At 41.5% G+C, this 25889-nt stretch overlaps 2 protein-coding genes across 2 annotated transcripts; both read left to right on the top strand.

Annotated features, from left to right (window-relative positions):
* The first annotated feature begins 167 nt into the window (after nucleotides 1–167).
* Nucleotides 168–9783, top strand: LOC122765284 (cystathionine beta-synthase-like). Its single transcript, XM_044019451.1, has 15 exons — nucleotides 168–289; nucleotides 3604–3907; nucleotides 4266–4372; nucleotides 4606–4740; nucleotides 5221–5300; nucleotides 5923–6127; nucleotides 6230–6321; nucleotides 6428–6553; nucleotides 7033–7117; nucleotides 7221–7326; nucleotides 7480–7557; nucleotides 7652–7786; nucleotides 7927–8035; nucleotides 8483–8567; nucleotides 9270–9783. Exons 2-15 carry the CDS (start codon nucleotides 3612–3614, stop codon nucleotides 9398–9400), a joined length of 1770 nt encoding a protein of 589 aa, XP_043875386.1. The 5' UTR covers nucleotides 168–289; nucleotides 3604–3611; the 3' UTR covers nucleotides 9401–9783.
* Nucleotides 9784–10869: 1086 nt separating this feature from the next.
* Nucleotides 10870–24473, top strand: LOC122761524. Its single transcript, XM_044016767.1, has 10 exons — nucleotides 10870–11152; nucleotides 13345–13490; nucleotides 14182–14263; nucleotides 14339–14474; nucleotides 14824–15026; nucleotides 15147–15283; nucleotides 15385–15526; nucleotides 15631–15912; nucleotides 16007–21380; nucleotides 23313–24473. The coding sequence occupies exons 1-10, from the start codon at nucleotides 11027–11029 to the stop codon at nucleotides 23321–23323; spliced, it is 6639 nt and encodes a 2212-aa protein (XP_043872702.1). The 5' UTR covers nucleotides 10870–11026; the 3' UTR covers nucleotides 23324–24473.
* The last annotated feature ends 1416 nt before the right edge of the window (nucleotides 24474–25889 follow it).

Below are 25889 nucleotides of genomic sequence, written 5' to 3'. Positions count from 1 at the left end.
CAGGGCATCCAGTCATGGTACTGCGTTTCTCCCCCCCGTTTCCCCAAATCTCCCCTCCCGGTGTTAGAGTCCTGCCCCGGTCAGAACAGACGCCCTCGCTGTAGCCAATGGGAGAGCGTGTTGGAACTTTACCCACGGCCACCTCCTCCTGCGCGGTGCCGTCCACGTGTGTCGTCATTAAAACCTCAGTCTTTGTCGATTCTGCTCATTCCGCTGTGTGGTACCGACCGTTGACGAGCCTCCGTGTCGACTACTTCTCCCGGGATTTCTCGACATCTCTCTGCACCAGGTGAGTGGGACAACACGAGTGGGAAGAAAAATGCCGAGGAAAATGTCAACACGACGCTCTGGACACGCTGTATTTTGAGGAATTTGTGTTTGAATCCGGCACCGCGGATGCTTTTCTGATGCAACGTTGCACACTACAGATTTGCTTACTCACTTGATTCTAGCTTATGTTTCTCCTTTGAAGTCGTAACAGACAGAATATGTCAGATTTTTATGTCATTATTGTTTGTAAATTGAGAACACCTGTGCGGTTTACATGTTTGCTCAGTATATCGTGTACATGTCTCTACGACTAGCTTTGTTAGGTTCTCCTTTTAACGTAACTGGTTATATTCGTTAGTCATTGTCATATCATTTAGTCTTTTTTATGTTTCTGTTTCATATCGAGACAGTCGGAAATGGTTCACTTGTACCATACTGTATGTTTACGTTGATAAAAGTGGTCGCAAAACACACAATTGGCCAATTATCAGGGAAATTTGTTAGGACAACTGTTTATAAAAAGAATAATTTAATGTTTGCTTTTCCTCGTGACCTTGCTACATATTTTTATTTTATTGTTTCAATTAATTACCCGTTTTATGTCATTTATACATTATTTCTTTTATATAAAAGTATTTTTGACATGTTGATTAATCCTTTATTTAAGAAACTAGTGCAGAATGGCAAAAGCAGTGCTCAAAATATTCCTTTAAATATGAAATAAAAGCTTTTTTTACATAAATGTGATCTTAAAATTAGTTTTAAATGAATAAATTAACTGAATAGTTAGTGTTGTACACCGTCCATTCTCCCTTTAGTCAAACTTATTCACCTCACTGTCCAAGTGGCTGATTTTCAAGTGTACACGTTCACACTCATGTGTCTGTCGTCAGCATTTCTGCAGCTCACGTTTAGTTCCACCATTTGTTATGGCTGAGTGAAAATCTGTAGTCCACTCTTCTTGTCCTCTGTGCTGTCTGTGTTGTGATAAAAGCAGTTATCTGATGAACACTTTCTCCTGGGGAATAGCATGGGAAAAGAGATTAGGAATAACCTGAGCAGTTTAAACCATGTCTAATATGGTGAGAATACTTCAGGGATTGTTGTAATCAGATTCGGTTTGAAGTTGCCAGACTCGGATCAGGTGATTTTTGTGCTGCTTTCTTACGCCGCTTAAGTCTTTAAATACTCGCCAAGCCAGAGTGTAGAAGTTTCACTTCTTTTAACTGCCGTGTTCTCTCTGGCCTGCTTGTTCTGTCATGCAGGATCAAATTGCCCCCTGTACAGCCATGAGAGGCCATCACATATAACTGTATCACCCCCTCTCCTCCATGCATCCCATTACCACATTGTGGAGTAATCATGTGGACAGAAAATGAAACACAGAGAAAGGCCACCTTAAAGAATACAAATCACAAAAATCTCGTTGTCTTCACAGTACTTCCTTCCCGAACGTTGAGTTTTTCCTACACAGCACTGTCTGAACATGTTTGTTGTCTCATTCATGACTCACATCAACAGGACTCTTCATATATGGCTTCTGTTGACTTTACTGTGAGGACCTGTCTTAATTCAGGCTTTGAACATCTGCTTCTTGTGTTTGTGCAGTGTTTAAGCAACGGTTCATAGGAGCCCAGGGCAGTAGAGAAGGCTTTTATCTAGTTAAACAGTGTTGTGATATTGATGGAATCAGATGACAGCCAGTAGGCTTTTCCTTAATTTTTAAAATGTGTGCCAGATGTAATATTGTGGTGTTTTTTTTCCAATGTTTCCCGATGTGCTAAGTCATTTTAACCAGCAGCTCTAAGGAACTTTAATAAGTGAGTCATAAGCTGATATAGCAAAATATTACACTTGTATCCTGTCATAAAGTCATAAAGCAGCTGATCTCCTTTTCTTCAAAGGTTTTATCAACGAAAATTGTTTTGTTTACTCAGTAATTCATTAATCTTTTAGACTTAAAAACAGGAGTCCACTTCAGGGTCTGTCTGGACCACCAGAGAGATGTTGGATGATACAACAGCTGTTCTCCAGTCTGGATAATGTATAACTTTAAGTTATATATCCCTGACTTTTATGACTCTTTACAGCTCATCATAACCAGTGACTGTGTTGTTTTAGGTTTACAATCCACAAACACTGATAAAACGATGGTGTTGTAGTATTCAAGACTGGTCTTGGTCTCAACAGCTCACCTCATACTTTGGACATTTGAGGGCATAGAGGGGTCAGGATAAGACCACAGCTGCTGTATTTGCATGAATCGTCATCATTATTGTGTCGTGGTTGTCTTGGTCTCGGTACACTCTGGTCTTCACTCAGTCATGGTCTCTAAAGGTCTTGATCTATTTTTGGCCTTGGTACACTCTGGTTTTGGTCACGGCTTGGTCTCTGGTTGTGTGTTCGTGACTATAACTCTAGTATAAAGTGGTTCCATCTGCAGCTACAGTACGTGTCTGCAAACCTTCCTGTCTTTTCCTTGATTCCCAGTGACTGAACAATAAAAGAATAAGTCCATTATAAACTAGTCATTTGTCCAGTTTTCCCCACGTGGCTGCAAAGACCGCAGGCTTGACTGGTCTGACTGGTTTGTTTTCCTGAGCACTATCTTGCTGAAATTATGAGTTGATATGGGTGTGTGGCTGAAACTAAAACCTTATTGGTCCACAAAGGGAGGGCGAGACTGCCAAATGTCCATGTTAAGCATGACAAGGTAACTATTTGACTGTGCAAATATGACTCGGCATTAACTACTGATGGGAGTGTCTGAGTGTTTTTTTTTGTTTTTTGTTTTTTCATGCTTTGTGCTGCTTTTATGACTAACACTCTTCAGTCTAGTTAAAAACTGATCCCTTAAGGATCAGTGTTATGATTATGAAAACAAAACGTTATTTTGCTTGGCTTAGAACCTCAATACTTCCTTGTTGTTGATATTGTAAACCATGTCAATATTTATTCATGACTGTTCATTAACTGTCTGGAGAAGAAGTTCTTGCACTTGCTGTGATAGCCGTACAGTCATCCATTTTATTTAGTTTGCCTAAGTCTAACAAATCACCCCAAATAATTGTCAAAATAAAACAAATAAAATGCCTCCCAGTCAGCAAAACATCAGGGGTATTCTCAGGTGTACAGCATCACATGAAAGGGATGAAAGGGAAACAAAAACAAAACACTGCTTTACTGAGAAACACAAAGTTGTGTCGTGCTGATGGACTCAATCAGTATTGTGTTAACCAATTTGACACTGGTTTGAATGTAATGGACATTTGTTCATTTGTTTAAGAGTTGCACACTACAGCTGTAAACCAAACGTTTTCCATCCTATTTCAGGATAAGCCATGCCATCAGTTCCCTCCTCTAAAGAGCCTACCGTCATGGCTCCTGTGTGTCCCCACGCCGCCAAACTGCTCAACCACACCAACGGCGACTCCAAACTCCGTGAGGGCTCGTTGCCGGTGAAAGGTGTTGAGAACATGCCCGCAGAGGGTGACGCAGAGGAGTCGGAGGGATCCATTCAGATCCACGCAAAGGACGCCTCCCCTGAGAGGAAATGGATCCGGCCCGACCTTCCCAGTCGCTGCACTTGGAGACTGGGAGCATCGAAAGCCGACTCTCCTCATACACAAATTCGGAGGTCAGTCAGATATATAGTTTGTGATAAACATGTCTGTGTTCTCAGTCATCCAGGTCAGCATAAAAAATAAAGTATAAGATTTAGATTTAATGTTCTTTGTCCTTCACTGTTGATGGACAGCTGAGTCATGTACAGATGAGCTGACTCCTGCAAAACAAAATAGCTCAAACTAAAAACTCAGGCATAACTCGCACACTATGTCATTATGTCCTCACATTAGTGAAACATGTGTCGTTGCTACACAAAAGGAAGTCTTTATCTCCGTGGTTGGTGGATCTGCAAACACACACCTGCTCTGCACTGATTTGTCTTCAGTTTCATACATTTTGGCTGATATTTTTCTTTTTCTTCCTCCCAGAGAAACTACCCCAGCCATTCTCCCAAACATCCTGCACAGGATCGGTGACACTCCTTTGGTGCGCATCAATAAAATCCCCAAAGCATTTGGACTTCGATGTGAATTGCGTGAGTCACCCAGCACTCAATGATGTCACATTCTGAGGCAGAAGGTCAAAGTTCAGTGTGTAACATTTAGGACGGTTTATTGGCAGAAACATGCACTAGGCATTTTGTTAGAAACAATCCACATTTGTTATTGTCAAATAAACAAATAAGGTTTTAGTTGACTTGAATGGTGAATGCAGTTATTATTGTTTGAATGTAAGAAAATGCAGCAAATCTTTCTTTTGTGTTTTCAGTGGCCAAGTGCGAGTACTTCAACGCCGGTGGCAGTGTTAAGGACAGGATCAGCCTGCGGATGGTGGAGGACGCTGAGAGAGCTGGCCTCCTCAAACCTGGAGACACCATCATAGAGCCCACGTCTGGAAACACAGGTAACTAACCGCTGTCTGTGCACAGACTGCACGTGTTTGCAAAGAGAATTTAGTGTTTAACCCTATTGTTACCAATCCTGTCGTCATAATATCTCAGAAATTCAAAAACTATGGACTAGCCATCTGTCCAGGGTGTGACCCCACCTTTAGTTTGACACTGCATCCCCCGCGATCCTCATATGGAGGATAAAGCGGTAGAGGATGGATGGATGGATGGATGGATACCAGAAAGCAGAGAAATAGAGCTTTGCGCAAATATACTTGTCATTACGGTAGCCCTCAGGACTTGTGGAACGACCGTCCAGTCGCAGACAAGATTCACCAGCGCCTCACATGTTTCTGACGTCAGCTTCTCAGTGCTGTAATTCCTAAACGGTTGAATAACTGCCAGATAGAAGGGGCAGAAGTAGTCATTAAACATTTTTTGGACAATAAATCCAAGTCTCAAGTGTTTGTGTTGCATTCATGTGTGTTGTGTAGGTATTGGACTGGCCCTGGCTGCAGCAGTGAAAGGTTACCGCTGCATAATCGTTATGCCCGAGAAAATGAGCATGGAGAAGGTGAGTTTAATCGATCACACCCTCACATGTGCCCCATTTGTAATTTGTAACTGGCGAGATTGCTGTAAACAATCCCACTATAACCCACATAACAGCCATAATGGATGTATTCAGAGTTCCTACCTTTTAATCCCTCTTTTTCCCTCTAATCACTAATTTTCAACTTCTCTCCTAACATTCCATTGGAAACTTGAACCTATGAACAACTTCTCCTTCAATGCAGCATGTCGGATTAGCTTCAGCTCAGGTAGAAAGCAGCAATCACTGCAATTTCTTAAAAAATTGCCTTTTCTAGTTTTTGTTTTGCTTATTGCAGGAAAAAGATTCACTAACTGACAAATTCACCAGTGTCAATAGTGATCCATCAGAATGAGTCTCTGACTCTGTTGTGTTTTCATGTCCATTAGACATTAGATGGTGTCAAGAAGTTTGAGTTCAGTACCTGTTCAGGTATTTCATCCTATGATAAAATTGACATTGCTATGTAACCTTAATACATTAGCTCTTGAGTGCTCTGTGTTCTAAGTCATAACACGTAATCAAGCATGATCTTAATTGACTAACTTTTTACAAAGATCCACTGTTGTTGAAAGTTTTATCCCGGTGGTTTGTTCCCACACAGGTGGATGTCTTGAGAGCCCTCGGAGCCGAGATCGTCCGTACTCCCACCAGCGCTCGCTTTGATTCCCCAGAGTCTCACGTCGGTGTTGCCTGGCGCCTCAAGAACGAGATCCCTAACTCCCACATCCTGGACCAGTACCGCAACCCGAGCAACCCACTGGCTCACTACGACACCACTGCCGAAGAAATCCTGGAGCAGTGCGATGGTATGAAACACGATGGCTTTTTTTTCCTCCAGATTTGACTGTTTTAGTGAATTTTGGATTTTCAGTTGTTCATTCTACCACACACTCACCTCCCTCCTCCAGGTAAAGTGGACATGTTAGTAGCAGGAGCAGGCACAGGGGGCACGATCACAGGTATCGCCCGCAAGCTGAAGGAAAGGTGCCCCAACATCAAAGTAAGTCGCCTCTGTCCACACGTCAAATAGAAACGCTTTTTATTTATTAGTTTAAAGTAGCACTTGAGCCACTTACGATTTTATCAATGGTGTGTTTTGTGTGCAGATTGTTGGGGTTGACCCAGAAGGCTCCATCCTGGCTGAGCCAGAAGAGCTTAACAAGACTGAAAAGACCCAGTACGAGGTCGAGGGCATTGGGTACGACTTCATCCCCACTGTGCTCGACAGATCAGTGAGTTCAAGTGACTTCTCTTCCCCGACCACCTGTATTTTCCTCATGTTTACCGAGCTCAAAAGCAGTGTTGAGTTTGGCAGCTTATCCTAATTAGTCACATTTTATGCACTTAATAATTTTAGTCAACAAAAACTGATAACATTTATTCATTAGTTTTTAGTTGATATGTTTTCTTAAAACATTAAATTAAGGCTGTTGAATTATAGGCTGTTGAAGCAATTAATCGATGACTAAATTAATTGTCAACTATTTTGTTTTGGTTTGAAGCTTTTTTTCATGATTAAAACAAGATTTCTGATTGAGTTTCTTAAATGTGAATATTTCTTAGTTTCTTTGCTCCAAAAACAAACAACAAAACTAACAGAAATCATCAGAACCTCATCATTGTGTAAACGTGGGGGGACAATAAAGTATACTTGACATTTTGATACTGATGGAACTTGTATGCAGTTACACACAATATTCACTTTAATCAGGTGATTGACTCGTGGCAAAAAGTCAATGATGAGGAATCCTTCGACATGTCTCGCATGCTGATTCGAGATGAGGGGCTGCTGTGCGGTGAGTCCACGTCACGTCTTCCGCTCGTGTGAAGCCAGAACTTCTCCCTGTGTGCTTTTTTTTTTTTAAATACAACTCGTATCTCTGCACGTTTCTTCATCAGGAGGCAGCTCTGGAACAGCCATGGCGGCAGCGGTGAAGGTTGCGAAAGAGCTGAAGGAGGGCCAGCGCTGTGTGGTCCTCCTGCCCGACTCCGTCCGTAACTACATGTGAGAATTGTGTCCAACAAACAGATGATGTTTGCTTAAATGGGATTTTTGTTTACTTAAAGCAAGGGCATGTAACTTGTAACTATTGAGATCAACTATTAGTTATTTTTTATTATCAAATATTTATTCAGTGTGTCATTTCTCTTTCTCAAGGTCCAAGTTCCTGAGTGACAAGTGGATGGTGGACAAGGGTTTCCTGAGGGAGGAGGACCTCATGGTGAAGAAACCATGGTATGTGTACACAAAAAAACTGTTTTCTCTCCTAATCTAAATTGCCGCACACATACACACACACACACTCATTTATCTTTATTTATCTTGATAGGTGGTGGAACCTGAAGCTGCAGGGTTTGAACCTGTCGGCCCCGCTCACTCTCCTGCCCACAATCACCTGTCAGAAGACGATCAAAATCCTCAAGGAGAAAGGCTTCGACCAGGCACCAGTAGTGGATGAGTCTGGGTGAGCGTTCTGTGCCAACTGTCTCACTTAAACACTTTATATACTACATATCTGCAGACCTTTGCTCCACTGTGCTCTCCACTCACACTTAAACCCCTGTGTGTGTGTGTGTGTGTGTGTGTATGTGTATGTGTTTGCAGGTTAATTCTTGGTATGGTGACATTGGGGAACGTGTTGGCTTCGATTCTGGCAGGGAAGATCAAGCTGTCGGACCCGGTCAGCAAGGTGCTCTACAAGCAGTTCAAACAGGTGTGTTAAATCTTTGGTATTTTCACATACAAAACACCCACTTGTGCATTTGCTAGTTTAAATTTTGAATTATTCAGGGTTTCCATATATCCTTCAAAGTATTTGAATTTAGAAAAAAACTATTCAGGACCTTGAACATTTTTGAAAACTGCCCTAAATAGACATGGGTCAATGAAAGCGCTTGAATTTTGTGAAAGAAAGAAGTTAAGTTGATATTTAGGTAAATGCCAATACTAGGCCTGTGCAGAACAAATGTCAAGTCGCAATTACTAGTGTTGTTGTGGGCGTTTAATAAAAAGAGCAAATCAGCTGTGTCGGCACATTCGGTCTTTAATTTGAGGGAATTGGTTGACATCAAATTCAAGGACTTTCCAGGACTGAGGTGTGGGAACTACGATGTACGTATTCTCTGTTCAACAAACCTTATTTTTTGTTTTTCTGTCACAGATCCGCCTGACTGATAATTTAGGGAAGCTCTCCCGCATTCTGGAAACTGACCATTTTGCCCTGGTGGTGCACGAACAGATCCAATGTAAGCACGGCAACATTTGAATGCATCTATAAATACAGGACATGTACACACACACACACTCACAGGGCTTATCAAAGTCAGTGTAGTGTGACTTTTAGCACCACCCAGTGTCTACATGCAAATCTGGTTTTGTGTTCCTGTAAAGTCATTAAAAGTATATCACTTCTGACTTTGTCCCCCCACAAAAAAATGTGTTGGTAACTACCTTGCTAAATTTGAGTAATTTTTGGGGGAAAAAAAAGTGGGGGCGTGGCCACTGCATTCTTGCAAACACTCACTCACATACTATTGTGGGCTTCTCTCAAGTGGGGACCAGAGTCTGCTAATTTTGCAGTTCGTCAGTTTTTGTACAGAATATGAACGTAAACACTCCAATAACATGTAGAGAAACATTTTTCGCCATTTTGGTTTAATGACGTTCTGCACATAAACAGTGCTAGTGTAGCAGTTGTCCTCCACCCGCTCTCTCCCTCTCTCTTCTGTTTTTGTATCAGTATCAGTAGCACCTGCAGCCTCACTGCAGGAGTCTGCTCTGCTTTCTGTTCTTCTTCTCGACTGCATTTCCTCATCTCTGAGAGTTTTAGATAAAATGTCAGAGCTTTTCTGTATGAGCAGGTGTAGTGACTCACGAGTGAATGGGAGATTTGTACACAGCTAAACATGTTGTCATAGTGACCTGTCCTCCTCCTGTCCTTCCCCCAGACCTGACAGACGGCTCTCCCAGTCTGAAGAAGATGGTTTTCGGCGTGGTGACGGCCGTTGACCTCCTCAACTTCGTCACAGTGCGGGAAAGGAGAGAGCGATCCATGTCAGAATCCTTTGATGATATGTGATCGTTAGATAAAGAACACACACTTGCGTCCTCTTTTCAATATCACAAAACGCATGACTGATTTATTTTAGAAGATGACAAAATGAGTCCTGTTAACTTTCTGATTTACAAGGATTGTTTTGGTTTGTTTTTTTTAACCATAGAAACTAGTCTTACATGAATAAGAAACCATATGCATACAGTCATTTTGTGATATTACTTATTTGAGGCGTTTCAACTTGAGTTCTTATTTTATCTGCCTGTAGTGCACAAATCAATATTCTGTAAATGTGTAATTTGTTGGAGGATTTTGTTTTGTATCGGGGTCTTCAAACTAGAACCCTTTGTCTGTTTACATGTTTCTCTGTGGCCTTGTTTACCAATCAAACATTAGAAACTACAGTTTAAAAAAAATGGCAGAATTCATCTCACTTATCAACATAAGACAAGCAGAGTTGCTGTATATAATGTGATCTGTTCGTTATGTGGTGCTTTTACATTTGAGGATGTGTGGACGGGTGGAGAGATTAAGGATGAGAAGGAAGGGCAACTTCAATCTGTGTCTAAGAACTTTGAACTGTGATTTCGAACGGTGGAGGGCGGGTCTTGGCGTCTTTTTCCAGAACTTATTGGAAGAAGATGGGTAGAGCGTAGACAATAAGAAACTTGCAAATTAATCACATGACACAACTATGTTGTGGTATTTCTTTCTCCTTTTTCAAAGCAGAGCCAGTTATGTATCTATAAAGTAAATATGTCTAGCAGAATCATTTTATATGAAATAGTTTTTTTTCCTCTTCATGAATGTGTAATGATTTCACATAATTAAAATAAATTACTGTATATGTAAACTGTCTACAGTATTTTTTTTAAATCCTTTTTATGTTGAACAAATGAGTTGTTTTAAGCAGGGTAACACAAACATGATTTTACTCCACAATCACATTGATCCAATTGCCAATAATTGAACACTATCTCATATTGATCAAAAAATAATTGTGATTACCATTTGGTCATAACTGGAAATACATTATGTGAGCATGCAAAGTATAAATGTTATCAACATTGAAATTCCATCTTTTTGTTAGACATATTTAAATATATAAAAAAATACTGGCATAAACTATACATGCCATATATATGTATATATATATATATACACACACATATATGTTTCTGTTCCTCATTTATTTATTTACATATTCCGAAATATTTTCTGAATATTTCATTTCATTTCATGTTTCTGTTCCTCATATACTGCACCATCTCTTTAGTAATATATTCTACGGAGGAAAATGTATTATCTGCACTCATTTTTTTCTTCCAATTGTTTACAATGGAACGTGAACGCAAATATTGACAGTCGTTTGCGCACTGTGTTTGTGTCTGCCATGTGGTTTTCGGCGCACGTAATGACGTTCTTGAAGCACCGAGTCGGCGGGGCATAATGAGAGAAGCATTTGATTAACAGTGGATCTTAAGACTCCGCCCTAATTAGCGCTCCTTCGGCAGACGCCGGTATTGGGAAGAAGCGAGCTCCTTCACGTTCGCAGCGCCCAATCAGCGCTGTCAAAGCGACTGGTTGACGGTGGAGATGTATGTGTTGTGTGGTAGCTGCTGCTGCTACGCGCAAGCCTAGACAGGCAGTATGGCGGAGGAGGGCAGTGAGTTCGAGATAGAGGGTCTAGAAACACAGTTACAGAGTTTATTAAGCCGATATTCAAGTGATGACCTGCGAGACGAGAGTAAACCATTCTGCGCCGACTTTAGCAAGGTAAGGAGCGAAAGCTGAAGTTTGTGACAGGCTTGTTGTCGAAGATAGAAGCGTTTATGTTAGCCTACTCCCCTCCCCCAGAACTGGTCGCTGCTTGGCTACCATTAGCACTTAGCCTTGTTAGCAACAATCTAGCTGGCGTTTTGTAGCCTAAAACACTAACATATCACTGTAACGTCATTTGAATGTTATGTCTAACAACACGGACCCATGTTCAGATCATGTTGTCGTAGCGTTGGAGTCAATACATGTGTAATGTGTTGTTCATTGTACAGTTAATAAGCTAACTCGGCTACTCGCCATAGCCAGCTGACCAGCTAACCCAACAGTTAGCCTGCTATCTTGAGCAACTGAATGGACCAACTTTTGACAACCATTTATCTAGCAGTGAGCCTGTTCACATTCTTACTCATGTTTAACCAAAGACTGTGCTGTGAGTTTTAGCCTGTCTTATCATGTACGTGTTTATAAAGCGCAACTTGTTTCTTCATGATCCGTTTAAGCACGTAACCAGCCACTAGACGCCACATTCAGTCACTGTATTTAGTGTTGCTCCACTGCTAGCTAACGTAAATTTGTCATTTTTGTAATTTGTAACATTTACTCTGGTGGACATAGTCAACACAAACTGCTGTAGTGCAATCTGTGCATGTTGGAGAATGTGATTTAAGTGCGTGGCATGTTTGTTGGTACCAATGTTTCAGAAACTTTTGATCTGCTAGGATTTCCAAGTACAACTGTTTTTAGCGTTTACGTAGGCTGGTACGAGAAAAAGAGAACATATACAGTGAGTGGCCGTTCGTGCCTTGTAAGCCAGAGTTCGACCAGACAGGTTAAGGCAAGAATAATGAAAATAGCCACTTGTTGCAACCAATGTACGCATAAGATCTTCTCTGGACATACATGTCAAACCTTCAGGAACGAGGGGTTACAGCAGCAGAAGAACACACTCAGTGTCACTCTTGTCAGCTCCGAGCTTGGAATTGTGCAATAGAAGATGGAAAATGATGCAGAGTCTGAGTCTTTGTTTCTGCTGCAACATTCAGATGGTCATGTCAGACTTTGGCATAAACAACATGAAAGTGTGGATCGATGCTGCCTTGTATCAACAGTTCAGGCTGCTGCTGGTGGTGTAATGGTGTTGAGAACATTTTCTTGGCACACTCTGGGCCCCCTAGTACCACTTGAGCATTGTCAAAAGGCCACAGCCTATCAGAGTGTTGTTTCAGACGGTGTCCATCTCTTGATAACCAAAGTGTACTCATATTCTGTCGGCTACTCCCAGCAGGATAACACGCCGTGTTACAGAGCTCAAAAACGTCTCAGACTGGTTTCACTGCGCTTAAATGGCCCCAGTTCTCAAGCCAATGTAAGAGTGGCATTTGGGATGTATAGGCCACAAATCTGCAGCAAGCATTGATACCATCATAATAGATAACAACACATTTATACCATGATGTTTTCATAATATCAGAATGTTAAAGGATTGAAATCATTCACTTTATTTTGTGCGAGATTGATAGCAAATCTCACAATGACACAAAGTAGTTTGAGATACATTCATAGACTACAGTGTAAAATGGTTGAGCAAATTGTTTTAAAATCTTTTATTTTAGTTGCTCAACTACTTGTATTGCATATGAAAGGCACCAAAAATAATTGCGTTTTGTTTAAATTCAGGTGGTTAGGTTGTGAGTATTTAATTTACTTGGAAACGAGATGTAGTGTCTGGGCAATACCATGGGACTAACATTGATCCTTGCATCTCTGCTGTTAAAGGGCAATAATATGTGCCGCTTATATTCCAAATTTGTTGACATTCCACTGATTTGACAACATAATGAAGAATGTGGCTCTTTCCTACCACTGCTAATTGTATTGCTGCAGTTAACAGTTAATCTGATTAATGACAGTCATTCTTTTGGACTCAATCCAACCCCCGAATATATCATATTCATCACATAAAAACATTAACATGTTTGAAAAAGGATTACCAAAACAATATCATCAAACTGATAATCTGCAGTTGTATTTTACAATGCTTGGCTATTAATAGCTTTTCATGGTGTTGCTGCACAATTTCCACCAGGCTGACTAATCAAAACATGTGGTATTAGAGTAGACCCAGACATGATAAATGACACACAGTGTTTGTTTATGACTTGTTTCCCTTTTGTCTTTTCTCTGTGCAGCTGGTGGAGGAGTTCACCTCTCGCTGGCAGGTGCCACTGCCTCAGCTCAGGATCCTTGAGACATCTCTCTGCTACTTTGCTCGAGCTTCCACCTTCTTCACATTAAACTGTGATCATGTGCTCCACACACTCAGTAGTCTGGCCTTGTGAGTACACGCAGACCTTATTCTTAACTCAACCTGCATTGTTGCAGCCCGTTGTCGTCTTAATTTATCCCACCATAATTTAATAATGAAAGCCAGAGCCATTCACTCTGCAAGTGTTCTCAAGTAATTGTAAACATTTGAATCCGCTTCCTCTATAAGAACCAAAGTGCAAGACTGTCCTATCTGCAAATGTGATGTACTCCCACACGGTTTGATTTATCCATCTAACTGTAAATGAACTGACATATCAGACATATGTGCAGTTATCTGTTAAACAACCTCACGCCGAAGGGACAAACACAGATACATGAATGCAGTAAAAAAACTGTTCGACAGGGAACCCTTTTCACTGCTGCACCACACTTGTTTTGGGTTGAGCCGAAGAAGTAACTGTAGTATTAATTGTAGGAATTACCTATTTACTCCACCACCTAAGCAGAAAACACACCTGAGGGAACCAAGAATGTATAAGTTAATAGACACACTCTGATGTGCTGCTTTCTCTCTCTCGCTCAACCACTCACTCTATTCTGGCACGCCCACACACTCAGCTAAACTGCATTCAACCGATTCTTTATCACAACCCTGTATAAACAACTTAACAAAACAGTCATAAAGCTGTTTTTCACTGTTCAATTGCAAAATCTATTCAATCTATTGATAGAGCAAATGGATTTTGATGTCCTCACAGGAGTGTTTTTGAGTTGCTGCTGTTCTTTGACCAGAAGGACTTCTACCAGGAGCCACTGCAAAGCTTCACTGTTACATTCCAGGTGAGAAAAAGAGCAGGTGGTGTGTGGTCTAATTTTTCGTGTAATTTTGTGCTAAATCCACTTTACTTTTTCCAGGAATGTTGTGTGGTCCTTGCGAGGCATCAGAATGTTCACTTGCTTCAGGTGGCGCGTATGGTCCAGGACAATGGGCCGTGGGCCAGTCAGGTCTTGCTGGCAATCCTCAGTGAGTCCAGTTTACCTCAGAATGAAGGTATGAAACACTGTCAACACGTAAAACACTTTTCCACTGCCATTTAAATGCAATAAATTTACTGTCTGTTCTCCATTATTTAATGTGAATTTCAGAAAGTCAGTTTATTGTTGTCTGTTTTATCTACAATGTAGTTGTGGTTGATAAGAGATTTCTGTTCATCAGTTGGTACTAGAAAACCTAAAATCTTGAGGGGAACAATCTCCATTAAGTGGTTTATCTTTTCATCCAGAGCCCAATATAAATAATAAATTCTCTCAGTTTTCTTTTTTTTTGTTTGTCTCTGTGGTTGTTCTTTTTATGCACTGTTCATGTCTGTCACTCCTCTGATTCTTACTTATCTGCTCAGTGGATGAGTGCATCAGCTCGGAGCTGCCAGTGTTCTTCGAGCTCCGTGTGCGCTACCTTTTGTCCTGTGAACGCGTCAGTGGAGCCATGGCCCTGGCTCAGTGTTGTGCCCGTCATCCCACAGCAGGACAACACTCGTTCTTCCTCCAAATCTACCTCACGTGGCTTTACAAAACTTCACAGCATGACCGCCTACGAAATGAGGTGGGTTGCGTGTCACATATTTTTAAAGATTTGTTGTAATGTTTCTGTCTGAAATGCATTTGGGAACTACACAACTGTACGGCAGATACAAGTGAAGTAGCAGCGTCTGTTGTTTTTCAGGTGGATGATATAAATGGTAAAGATGCAGTTCACATCATCTGTAATTTGGAGTGCGAAGAAAAGGACAACCTGCTTCTCGCCCTCAGCAGAGCCTTTCTCTCCCAGCAGCTCAGCAGAGGAGACATGTACTACTTGTGGTAAGTAAGCTAAAATGTTGATGTTACTGAAAAAAAGAATTAGAAGCCATAGCTGCCTAGTTATACAGAAGTAAGAAAACTATTGTATTTTTCCTTTGCAGTGATCTTGTCTTCATATGGAGCAAACTTCATTGTCGGTTGAATACATCCAAGCAAGCTCTACTTGAGGAGATTGGTCAGGTCATGCTGTCCGCCACCAATGTTAACTCAATCTTTCCATTCATCAGGGCCGTACTGCAAGAGGTGACATTTTATGTGTTCTCTACATTGATGATACTCTTGTTTTTTATAAGTTGATTTAATTTAGACTTAATAAAATCTTTTGTCCTTTGTTTGTGACTTGCTAGCTGGGTGAAGATGGTAAGCAGTTCTGTGTGGAGCTTTGTGCTAATGCCCTGGAGTCATGCCTTCCCTGTGATGTCATCACCAAGTCCCTCATCTACAAAACCATTGCTGGCCTGCTTCCCAACGACCTGGAGGTTTGCAGATTATGTGCCCTTCTCGTCTTCTTCCTGGAACGCACAGTTGAAGCCTACAAGAGGGTCTATCTTCTCTACATGCATCCTGATCAGGAATACCACGTGGAATACAGCCTCATTGGAAACAATGTTCGCTTTGAATTGCTGCGGGTAAAGGATCGCTCTGATTAGTAATGATGCTTGCTTGTCATTTTTCCATATTGTTGTGCCAAAAAAATTATTTTGTCTGTCTGTCTCTCCTCAGATCTTGAAGAAAGACCTCCACTTTGACCCAGAGTTTTGGAACCTCATTGCTTTGCGGACCAATTGTTTGAAGTTAATGAGTGAGAGGGTGGTTGGTGCTGCCCTTGAAGAGATCATGGAGGACAAATGGATCCCAAGCTATTGCACCAAAGAGTCTACTTTTCAGTCAAGCAGATCATTATGTCAGAAAGGAAGTCAAGAGGAAATTCAGGCAGCTGAGAAAAACCGACACCATAAAGACGGCAATACTGATCATACTGCAAAGAAGAAAGGCACCCATGGGTCACGACTTCGGAGGGAATCATTATCTCAACCTTTGAGGCGTTCATTTTGGAAGCTGGACAGGATACAAGATGGTGTCACTGTTAGGTATGGAGAACATAGACGCACAACAAGACTCTCTGAGAAGAACCCACCAAAACGAAGGATTAGAACGCCCAAGTGGCTTCTGGAAGACTCAGGAACTGTTGAAAAGAACAGGGCTCCTCAGAGGATCAAAAAGCAATGGTTGAAGCACCAGAAACATCATCAATCCGCTGTTGTAAAGAGGTCAGAAATTGACCTGGAGAAGAACACTGCAAAACACAAACCATCAATAAACTCTCATTTAAAGGCAATGGAAATGAACAAGCACCAGAGAGGATTTTCTGTTTGTCCTAAACCAGATCCTCCCCCTCAAGTCATTCTTGAGCTGTCCTTACCAGACAATGAACTGATGGGCACATTTAATGAAGATTCTTGTAACAGACTGAGAGGATTGCCTCAAGTGCTTCTTTACAAACCCACAGTGAAGCTTTCCACCACATCGCAACCTGTGAAGGCTGTACATCGCAAAGAGGTTATCCTTAGAGCACGGGATGTACCAATGTTTGTACAACAGTTGCACTGTTATGCTCGGCGGCAGAAAGGAAAAGGGAACGGATTAAATGTCCATGGCTCGGTATCAACTATCACACGCTCCTCTGTACAGGGATGTCCTCCTAAAGATCCACCAAAACACCGCTATAAAAAACACGAGTTAAAAAGTAGAACTGCCTCCCGTAAAATAACAGGAGCTGGTGGTGCAGCACTGTCACTTTTAGAAAAAGTCCCTCCAGATCAGGCTCCGCTGCTCCAAGTGACAAACTCTTCAGTGTTGGGTGAGGTCCCTCAACCTAGCAAAGAAAAAGACTTGCAAGCCATAACTTCAGCAAGAGGGCTCCATGAACAGTCTCCTGCAGAAGTTAATGCATCACAAACATCAGCAAAAGCTGAAGTAATAGAAGCCCCGGTGTTAGATACAGTCCGCCACGCTCAAACCATAGTGCCAGCAAGAAAGCTCTGTGATGAACCGGCTGTTGAGATGAAAGTTACCATTGCCTCACAAACGTCTGCAGCTAAAGTGTCACATTCACCAGCTTTAGAGAAGGTCTGTAAAGCTCAAAGTGAACAAGGTCTTTCAGTAATCACCACGTCAGCTGAGATTTCACAAACCACAGCTGCAAACAGCAATCAAAAGATGAACACTGATGAAATTCCTTCAGTCTGTAAGGCAGCCAACAATTCAGACACTGGCGTTGCAGATTTCGTGACCTCCCAGTCCCAGGATGTTCTTGGAGATGGAGAAAAAGAGAAATCGGATTCCTCACAGGCTGAAACTGACAAAATCTTCCCCACAGACTCAGGACATGGACCTTGTGAGGACACAAGCATCCGGGGAGATGTGGTTACTCTCAATAAGGTATCAGAGGCTGGTGCGCTTTATTTGTCTTCAAACCAGGACAGTATGAATGGCATATCCTCTCTGACGTTAGTAACAGAGATGGTTACTGAACTTGAACCTGAGGTGCTTGCTCGAGATTTGGAGAATGGCAAACGGCCTGCTCAGGAAAATAGTGCTTCCAAGAAGTCTATGGCTAGAAGTAAAGCTAAAGTACTTGACAAAACCTGGACTACGTCTAGCTGCCTTGTACCAACACAGGAGCGTTCTGCAGTTGCTGATGTGCAGCTCAAGGAAAGGATGGAGGAAACGGAAGATGATGCTCCAGAAATACCCGAAAACAGTGAGGCAATGGAAACACTACCAGAATCGGAGGAATCCAAGTTGGACTTCTGCTGCACCTTCTGTAACAAGGACTTTAAGGGCTGTCGTGTTGTTGCACATGCCATGTTCCATTATCGCAAAGATGAGTGCATGTTCTGTGGGACAATGTTCAAAGATGACCTGTTAGCCATGATGCACCTGTCTGATCATATAGAGAAACTAAAGAGGACCATAGCAGCTGCTAACAAAAACCAGGAAAACGGTGTCTCCGAGACCAAAGGCATCTCCACGCCCCAAACCTCTGCCAAACACAAGACGCCAAATATGTCCCCTGATTGTCGAAGTCGTGGGAGGCCGAGAAAATCTGCTGTCTTTCCTAAATTGGCAAGTCCTAATGATTCAAGCCCAACTAGATTCAGAAAGTTGAGATCGAATGACAAGCCAGTGCACGGTCAATCATCGCAAGAAAAGAAACAAACCACACCATCGCAAGAAAAGAGAGAAAACACATCATCGCAGAAAAGGCAACGGAGCACATCATCACAAGAAAAGCAACAAAAAGCATCATCATCATTGCAAGAACACAAACAAAACACATCAAATTATAGTGAACTTCCTGTTCATAAAGTTAATGGACATGTTGGCAAAAAGAAAAAACTTCAGGATGTAAGACCAAAACCCAAGCAGCCACTTATACAGCAGGAGATGACTCAAGAAACAACAAGAGCTGCATCAGAGTTTCCCAAGTTGTCAGAAAACCAGGTTAGAGGGATGAATTCCTCTGGATCTGCAGTTCAGGTAGATTGTTCCACTGAAAGCGGGGAAGAGGCAGAATCTCTGCAGTTTCTGAAGGAAGCTACAAAACAAAATGGAAAGGCTGTCAAAAATGTGGAGCCTCAAGAGAAAGTTAGCTGTCCTGTGGATGAATGTGCTTGGTCCACAGACTTGGCGAAAAATCGTGTTGCACTCCTGTACCATGCCCTGGAGAATCACCATGATGAGGTCAAACCATTAGAACTGGCGTTTCGTGTCAGTAACAGCAAATGTGCGATATGCATGAGGGTTTTGTGGAGTTTTGAACACTTTCTGCACCACGTTGAGAGACACAAGATGGTTCCTCGGCATCCGTGCCTTCATCAAGGCTGCACAGCCAGATTCAAAACTGGGATGGAGATGAGACGTCACACCAGGAAACACAGTCCACTGCAGGCAGTGTGCTGTCTTCCTGGTTGTTCTCAACTATTTATATGTCTCTGGGCACTCAACCTACATGAAAGAGAGCACTACGCCTCCAAACCCACTAAACCAAACAAGATCACAAGTGAGCAAAAAGGGGACAAACAAAATAATGTGGGATTGGGGAAGAAACAGGATAATGAGTCAAAAGATGGTGCTCTGAACACTGCTGTAAATAAGACTTTGAGTTTAAAGGTTGCTCGTAAATTAAGGAGACACACAAAGCGTAACCTGTCAAGGAAACACGTTAAGGCTCTGCCCAGAATTCGAGGATCTGTGTTGAGACGAGAGCTGAAAGGAAGAAATGAAAGCAACGATTCAAATGTCCTACAAAATCTTTCCAACAAAGATTCAGAAGAGCCTTCTTTTCCTAATCTGAGATTGAGGCAATCATTAAGAAAAGTGACAAATTCAACAACAGCAGCTCCCAAAACCCACACAGTCATCTCATCATCATTAAGACGCAACAGCAAATTAAAGCACAGGTTAAAGAAAAAACAAGCGAATGTGAACTCAGAATGTCCGAAGAGAAGAGGCCGTCCTCCGAAATCAAGGAACTCGGTGCCTGATGAAAACACTTCAACCAGTCAAAATAATGAAACTAACAAAGAAAAATCTCTTTTGCAAAAGGATCCTCAGAGTTCATGCCCATCCATAACAGAAACAACCTCAAATGTGAACGATGGACAGCAAGAGATCGTCAAAGCTACAGAAAAATCTGGAGATAAATCAAAGAGCAACAAATCAGTCCTCAATCAACTAAGGAAACTTGTTAAACAAAAAATGGGTTCACGTAATAAATCCACAACTGTTGAGCCATCTGCCTCAGTAAGCAAAACCCAGACATTAACCACTGAGAAAGGGCACAAGACGAAAAAGTCCTCCACTCAAGAAAATGGATTTCAAGTCAAGGCTTTAAAGAAAGAAAAGCTTTCAAAGAGCAAAGTGAGCACAAAGGCGGGGAAGAAAAAATGTCCCCTGAAGGAACTAGAGTCTGCATCAGAAAAGCCAGCAGAGGCATTATCTGTGGCATCGCAGGTCAATGCTAAAGCTGTTGCGTTAGAAAGCTCTGATGAGAATGGAAACACAAAGGTGAAAAACACAGAGTCGGCACAAAATGACATGAGTGACCCTGGTTTAAATGAGGCAAGTGCGCCGGAAGTGGAAATACAGAAGGAACCCAAGCAGGACAAATTAAAGAAATCACTCACTGTTAAAAAGGACAGGAAGAAGAAAACCGATTCTTCAGAATTGGGTAAAGGAAAAAAGAAGCAGAAAGATGCAAGTAATAAAACGACAGTCAAGAAGCCTGCCGTAAAAAAGATGAAGAAGCCAAAATGTGAAGAACAACAACCGGATGCGGCCAAAGCAGCAGCACAGGTACAGAGTACTACTGATGTCAAAGAGAGCATTAAGGATGAACCACCTACCACCTCTGGTCCCTCCATCTCTGTTGATTCCAGCAGCTCCACTGAAAAGACATGTCCCCCCACTGCCACTGAAGACAACACACAGACACTAACAACAGATCAAATAAAAGTGAAGAAATCACGGAAGATGACAACAGATAAAATAAAAGTAAAGAAATCTAAGGAAGCAAAGCAGTCTGACCCAAACAAAAAAGCCAAGAAACGCAAGAGTGATCATGTGGATGGTGACGCTAAGAATGTGAAGAAGAGAAAACGCAAAGAAATTCCGTCAGCTTCTGAGGAGCCTGCCAAGTCAGAACCTGAAATCCAACCACTCACTGAGGTCAAAGAGGACGCTGAGAGGAGTTCTGCATGTGAACAGAGGAAGACTCAAGAGGAGGTGAATTTGAAAATTCCACTTGTCAAAACTTCAGTGAGCACGGTAGCCCTCTCCCTGTACAGCAAGAAGCCCTTCATGCGTCCGCCACCGACGGCTTACCTCGACGAGAAGTTCACCACCATGCCAAAACGGAGAAAGGAGATGTTTTTCCAGCCGTCTCGGATAAATCCACCTCCTGAGATAGCGACGCCGCAGCGGCAACGCTGTGCCACTTGTTTTGCCACTTTTACCAGTAACGAGGATCTACAGAAACATCTGCAGCTGCAGAAGTGCTCAAAACTCTTTGGGTTCGACTCTGATGATGAGGGTAAGTCTGAACTATGAAGTCTGTTTTTAGATTTTTTTTTTTGTATCGACAATTTTATTCAAACAGTGGTGTTGAGAAGAACATCCTGTAGATGTGATGTAACATATTTGTATACAGAAAGCATTTTATTTATCCGTCTACTGTCTTTGAAAGTAGCATTGTCCGATTAGAAAAGCTCAAGAGAGTAAACAGGAAGTTGATTCTCTTTGCAGTGGTTTACTTGGATTTGGACTTCTAAAAGATAAACAACAGCAGCTCGAAAAGATGAAACTGGAAAGGAAAGAAAGAGATTTTTATTTTTATTTAAACCCAAGCCTTTAAGCAAGTCAGGAAGTGAATGTTGGTAAGGGCCCATTCACATGTGTCTTTTCCCAGAACAAATACATTGTTTTAAAAGAATATGCGCACACCGTGAGAACACGTGTCAATTGTAACACACAGCACAACATTTTGGGAGTTTCAGAGCGTCTTTTGATACTCTGGTCAAAGAAGTAGGTCAAACAGCTTTGAACTTCCATCAAGAAGAATCTCCTGAACTGACTAGTTGGTCAAGGCAATAGCTATATTTGTATGCACACAAATAAAGCTCCATTTTCTTTCTTTTGATTTTATTCTTAGGTTCATGTAGTTAGTAAGTGAGGCTGCAGTAAACGGAAGCTACCTCAGCAGCTCATGTGTTCTGGTTGGTTAAAAAGACCAATGGCTTGTTTTATGTCTTTAGACGCTTCAGGCCCCTAACTCTGTTACACAATGCAGCCACTGAGTTTTCTGAAAACGGAGTCGGCAGCATTTTCAAACTCTTCCATTTTCAGGGCTTAAAAAAAACTGTTATAGTGTGGAAGGCAGATGGAAATTACACTTTTTTTGGATGAAAATTAAATAGTGCGTATGTAGTTGTTTTGCTCAGAGACCCCTAAACTAACACTCTGCAGCAGTTCATCATTTTCACACCTAATAGTCTTCTGGACGCAGTAAGATTGGGGACAATGTTCAAATGGGGATTGCAACATTCAGTAGGTCCGAGTTTGCTTTCACGCTGCACTTCGGTGAATAACGTATTCCTCTTTTCACCTGAGGAGTTGCCGCGTCAAGAATTACTGAAGGAGAAGACAAGACGAACAATGAACAAGAAAACTCGCTCATCTGTTGGTTAATAGTTACCAGCAGTTGTATTTTCGTCTGACCATATTTTTGTTCAGAGCTTTTACCTCATTTTTCTCCTGGCTATCGCTATACACGCGAGTATGTTTTGGTTGAGAGATTGCTTCTTTGATGCACATCAGTTTGGTTGCGCATTCACACCTCCCCAAACAAACTAGACCTTCCGAGCAAACAAGCTAGTGTTTCGATTAAGATGGAGCTGGTGTGAATGCACCCTTAAAGGGTGTTTCTCTGAAGGAAGATGAAAATATTACCTTATCTGTCTATTATAACAACCATTATTTCCCTCCCACAGAGTATTGTTTTTGGTGGTCTGTGTGTGTGTGTGTCTGCTTCCACACTTGCTTGCAATATGAGCAACAGAGTCTTGTTAGAACGATAACTTTTTTTTAGAATTTTGACCCTGTCATTGATTCGGACATACAACCTCCTGATCTGGAGTCAGACACTCTACCGTTGCGCCACTGAGTCTGTTAGATGTATAGGCTGACAGAGGCTTGTTGCGTGAATGGGGTGAAGTCTGCCATCTCTGAGTGGCTTGTTTGTCTTGTCTTCTCCTTCAGTAATTCTTGATGCAGCGAGGAAGGGAATATGTTATTCAAAAGGTTCAGTTCATACGAAGTGTGAAAGCAAACTCCGACCAAGTCCCCAATCGTACCGAATCTAGCGGACAGTTAGTGACCATCACTCAGGGTTCCCGAAGTGTCATGGTTTAAATAATTGAAAATACAAAAGTTCTGTTGATAAAACCATATTTTTTTTCTGTTTCAGGCAACAGTTGAGCAGGTCTGCTTCACTCGGCTTGGATTATTTTGCAGTGGACCTGCACAAAAGCCCCTCAATGCATTGTACCTCAAATTCCTCTTGATTGCTTTCTTGAGAATTGCTTATTATCATGGGCAGGATCGCAGCAGGAAGTTGACGACAATAATGGGTTCCCTGACTTTAGCTGCTGCATGTGACTGTAATGCTAGGCCGGGGAGCGGCCAGAACACGGTTTAAAAACAAAGACTACTGAACTGATCCCCAGTCAGACTGTCGAGACGGACAGCGAGTACTGAAGTGCCTGCTCTGGAACTACCGTGCTGTTTCCAGCAGCTGCGACTGGTGTGGACATTTAAGCGTCATGGCTTAAAGTCTGGACTCTGGAAAGCTGTGAAGAAAAACAAAAACTTACAATGATGATGGAAGGCTGCTCCTGCTGTCACTAGGATACATTCTTTTTCTCACCAGTAAGCCATAAATGACACATTTGCTTTTTGCACTCACCATAAAATGTTTGTTTCTGCTTTGATTCTTGAGCAGATTTCACAATGGAAGAAGCATGAAAGTTTCATGTTTTTAACTTGCTATGGCTGTAAGTAGTATTTTCTTTTCTTTTTTTTATGTATAATTCCTGTTTGAATATACATGGGATTTCTCCTATCATTAATGACCAGCAGGGGTCAGTGTGCACCAATTCCAAGCTCCTCATCACATTGAGAAAGTTCCCTTTTACTAAACAATGAGGATGTTGCTCTGCTGCTTTCATCGCTGTATAGTCTCAACAAATGCTTTGACTTCCAGTCACGTTCATCAAGCCTCGTTTTCATTTAGCAATAACAGCTACAGACCATTTAATGAGCCAGTATCCCACTCAAATTCTCTCACTTCCCATGTTCATGTCTTTTAGTCGCCATCTAATGCTCCTGCTTCTGTGATTATGTTCTCACTTAAATCTCAATATTTCTTTCTTTTTTTTTCTTTTTCTTTTTTTAATCTTGAGTGAATTATCCAAGACCATGGAAACATTGTGATTTCTCTTTTAAGGGTGAATGTTTTCCTTCAGAGAGAGGAACAGGGATGTGGAAGTCCAAACTACCACACTTTTAAGTGTTACTTGGAGCAGCAGCAGGTTATATTTATTTGTTTTATTTTCTATCTTTTGTAAATATTTGAAGAATTTCAATGGCTTATAAAAAAAAAAAGAAAAGAAATGGGAGGGATTGTTGCCGCTGGGTTTATATTTTGTTCTTGAAGATAAAATAAAACTTATTTCAAATTGTAACTTCTGTTGACTTTATTTGCAGTGTGTTGTGAAACAAATGTGCACGTTTTAAACAGCAAAATTAAATATTTTGTTTGAATATCACTTTAAAGATCCAGTATGTAACATTTAAGAGAGTTTATTGGCAGAAATTGTATGTTTGGGCTAATCTTTATTTTCTATTTCTAAAACTCGAATATACCACAGTGATTTTGTAGTGTTTACTTTTTCAATAGGTTTAGCATTTTCTTTCAGAGTTTTTTCCTCCAGATTTAGATTTTTTTGCTGTTTACTTGCATAACAATTGATTTGCTTCCAGTGGAAGCTTGTTAAGCCAACATGACATCTCGAGCGGAGTTGTCGTAGATAAGCTACCATCTCCAATCTCACCATTAGGTGTCACTAATTCTTACACTCTAGACCTTTGAAATATGAATGAAAAGGTTTACATGCCAGCAACTGAAGCTGCTCCCTCGATTATATCCATAATCTGCATATTAGTGTTAGTGTTTGTAAAGCATTCTTTTCTTACATAGTGAAACTTTAAACATGGTCTTGCAACAGTTAAAATGAGGTTTAAAGTGGTTTAAATAGACCTTAATTCAAAATCTACCTGGCTTTTTATTCCCTCTCATTGTTCAGAGTTTAAAATTTATTTCCGCTGTATGAAACATACATTGGTATGTGTTGGTGGTAACACTACACAGGAATTCAGCCCACACCGGTATCCAGGAAACCTGGATTTACATCAACTGTCCCCCCAGGGCTCTGTCTTCCAGAAACATCACAGGAATCTCTGAATCATTTTAAATGGAACTGCTAAAATCCCTGTTATTTAATTTCTTGATTCCAGTCACAGAGGCTGCTCGTCTGTTACTCTGAGCTGGTGAAGCAGACATACGAGAGTCGGGGCAGTAATGCAGACAGAAGGTCACGGGGTCAGACAGGAAATACAATCACCATTATTTTCCATGCCAGTGTGAGGAGGAAATGCGAGCGCAGGAAGAGTCAAGTTCCCGCTCATAGACGTGTGAGTGTGTGTCTGCGTCCTGAGGGCTGGAGGTTTTCCCTTTCACCGTGTTGTCATTTGAAACGCGAGCAATGTGACTATGAAACGGCTACTTTTACTGGATTATGTGTTATATTCCTGGACATTTCACATGTGGGTTTTTCCCCCCAGAGCTTTCAGTAAAAATGTAATACAGAAAATGAAAGTCATCACTACTACACTAAACATGAGTTACTTGTGACAAAAGATTGAAATATATTGTCAAATGATTAACAATCAGGCTGTTGCAGGGCAGCCGTTTTGACGTGTTTGA

The sequence above is a fragment of the Solea senegalensis genome, linkage group LG2, assembly GCF_019176455.1.
Source record: "Solea senegalensis isolate Sse05_10M linkage group LG2, IFAPA_SoseM_1, whole genome shotgun sequence".
NCBI lineage: Eukaryota > Metazoa > Chordata > Actinopteri > Pleuronectiformes > Soleidae > Solea > Solea senegalensis.
The sequence above is the reverse complement of the archived record's forward strand: the minus strand, read 5'-3'. Positions and strand labels throughout refer to the sequence as shown.